General features: G+C 48.6%; 1 protein-coding gene across 1 annotated transcript in view; it reads right to left on the bottom strand.

The window, feature by feature from the left end:
• Positions 1-1,073, bottom strand: part of SLC6A5 (solute carrier family 6 member 5) — a 58,031-nt gene that overhangs the window by 37,704 nt on the left and 19,254 nt on the right. The window contains exon 6 of the mRNA XM_012556993.2: positions 635-714. Coding sequence (XP_012412447.2) covers positions 635-714 — 80 coding nt within the window. The remainder of the gene's footprint in view (positions 1-634; positions 715-1,073) is intronic.

The following is a 1,073-nucleotide window of genomic DNA, read 5'->3' as shown; positions in this document are numbered from 1 at the left end:
GAGGCATGCAACAAATCCAACAGCATCGGGGGATCCCCATACAGCCCCTCAACAGGCATTAGCAAGGTTGGTTTATCTATCTAAGGTCACTAATAGAAACTCTATCTTGTCAAGGATGGTTTTTCTGCTTTTGCTATATTGCACTACTCTTTTATGAGAATGTACTCAGCATGTATATAATTTTAAATTTAAAAAAATTACTACATAGTGGGAACTGCTTAGTCTTGACTAAATATGCTGCTCTGCACTTTCGTTCAAGTTCTGTTGGGCATGGTCTGAGGCTGAGGTTGGCTAAAATGTAAAAGCAGGGCTGGCTGGACCTTACTGGAGAAACATATTCACAGACAGACAACCAGCTGCCAACAGAAGGGGGCTGCTGGTCATCTGGCGCAGCTGCTGGCAACCTGTGCAGATGCCGGAGAAGTCCTGACCTACCTGGCAACCCCCACATCCCTGGGGCAGGCAGGTGAGCGGGGCAACCTCACTCCTGAGGACAGGAGGGCATCTTCAGTCATCTTCCTTGAGGCCTGAGAACTGATTCAGGCAATCCGTTCAACTGTGTAAAAATCTAGCCACATATCCTGTATGGAACTGCTGAGCCTGTAAGTCTGTGTTTTTCTGTGACTCCAATTACCTTGTGAACCTGAACAAAGGGGCAGCCAGAATCCAGACTTTGCATGATGGTGAAAGGACGGCCCACAAACCTCTGACCTGCTGCGGGAAAGGAAGGCAGCAGCATCACTCCTGGTCTAGCTGGGAGAGTTGTTCTCCAGCCAGCTAGTGAGGGACCTCTAGAGAGGATGTTCCGCAGCTCATGAACATGATCTTCAGAGCAGGGATGCCCAAGCCCTGTGGTGCAGACACAGTCTCAAACCCTGGAGTGACCTGGGCTCAAGAGTTCAGTAGGACTAGCCAAGGGGTGGAACGGGACTGAGCTCCAACACAAAACTTTGGGTACCATATTTCTCAAGCAATGAAAAGGATCTTTTCATCCCTACCCACCCGCAATTAAGTAAACCACTTAGTCAACAATTCCATAGCACCCTGACCTTCTGAACTACTCCACGCTTTAA

This window comes from Trichechus manatus, unplaced genomic scaffold (assembly GCF_000243295.1).
Source record: "Trichechus manatus latirostris isolate Lorelei unplaced genomic scaffold, TriManLat1.0 scaffold00006, whole genome shotgun sequence".
Taxonomy (NCBI): domain Eukaryota; kingdom Metazoa; phylum Chordata; class Mammalia; order Sirenia; family Trichechidae; genus Trichechus; species Trichechus manatus.
The sequence above is the reverse complement of the archived record's forward strand: the minus strand, read 5'-3'. Positions and strand labels throughout refer to the sequence as shown.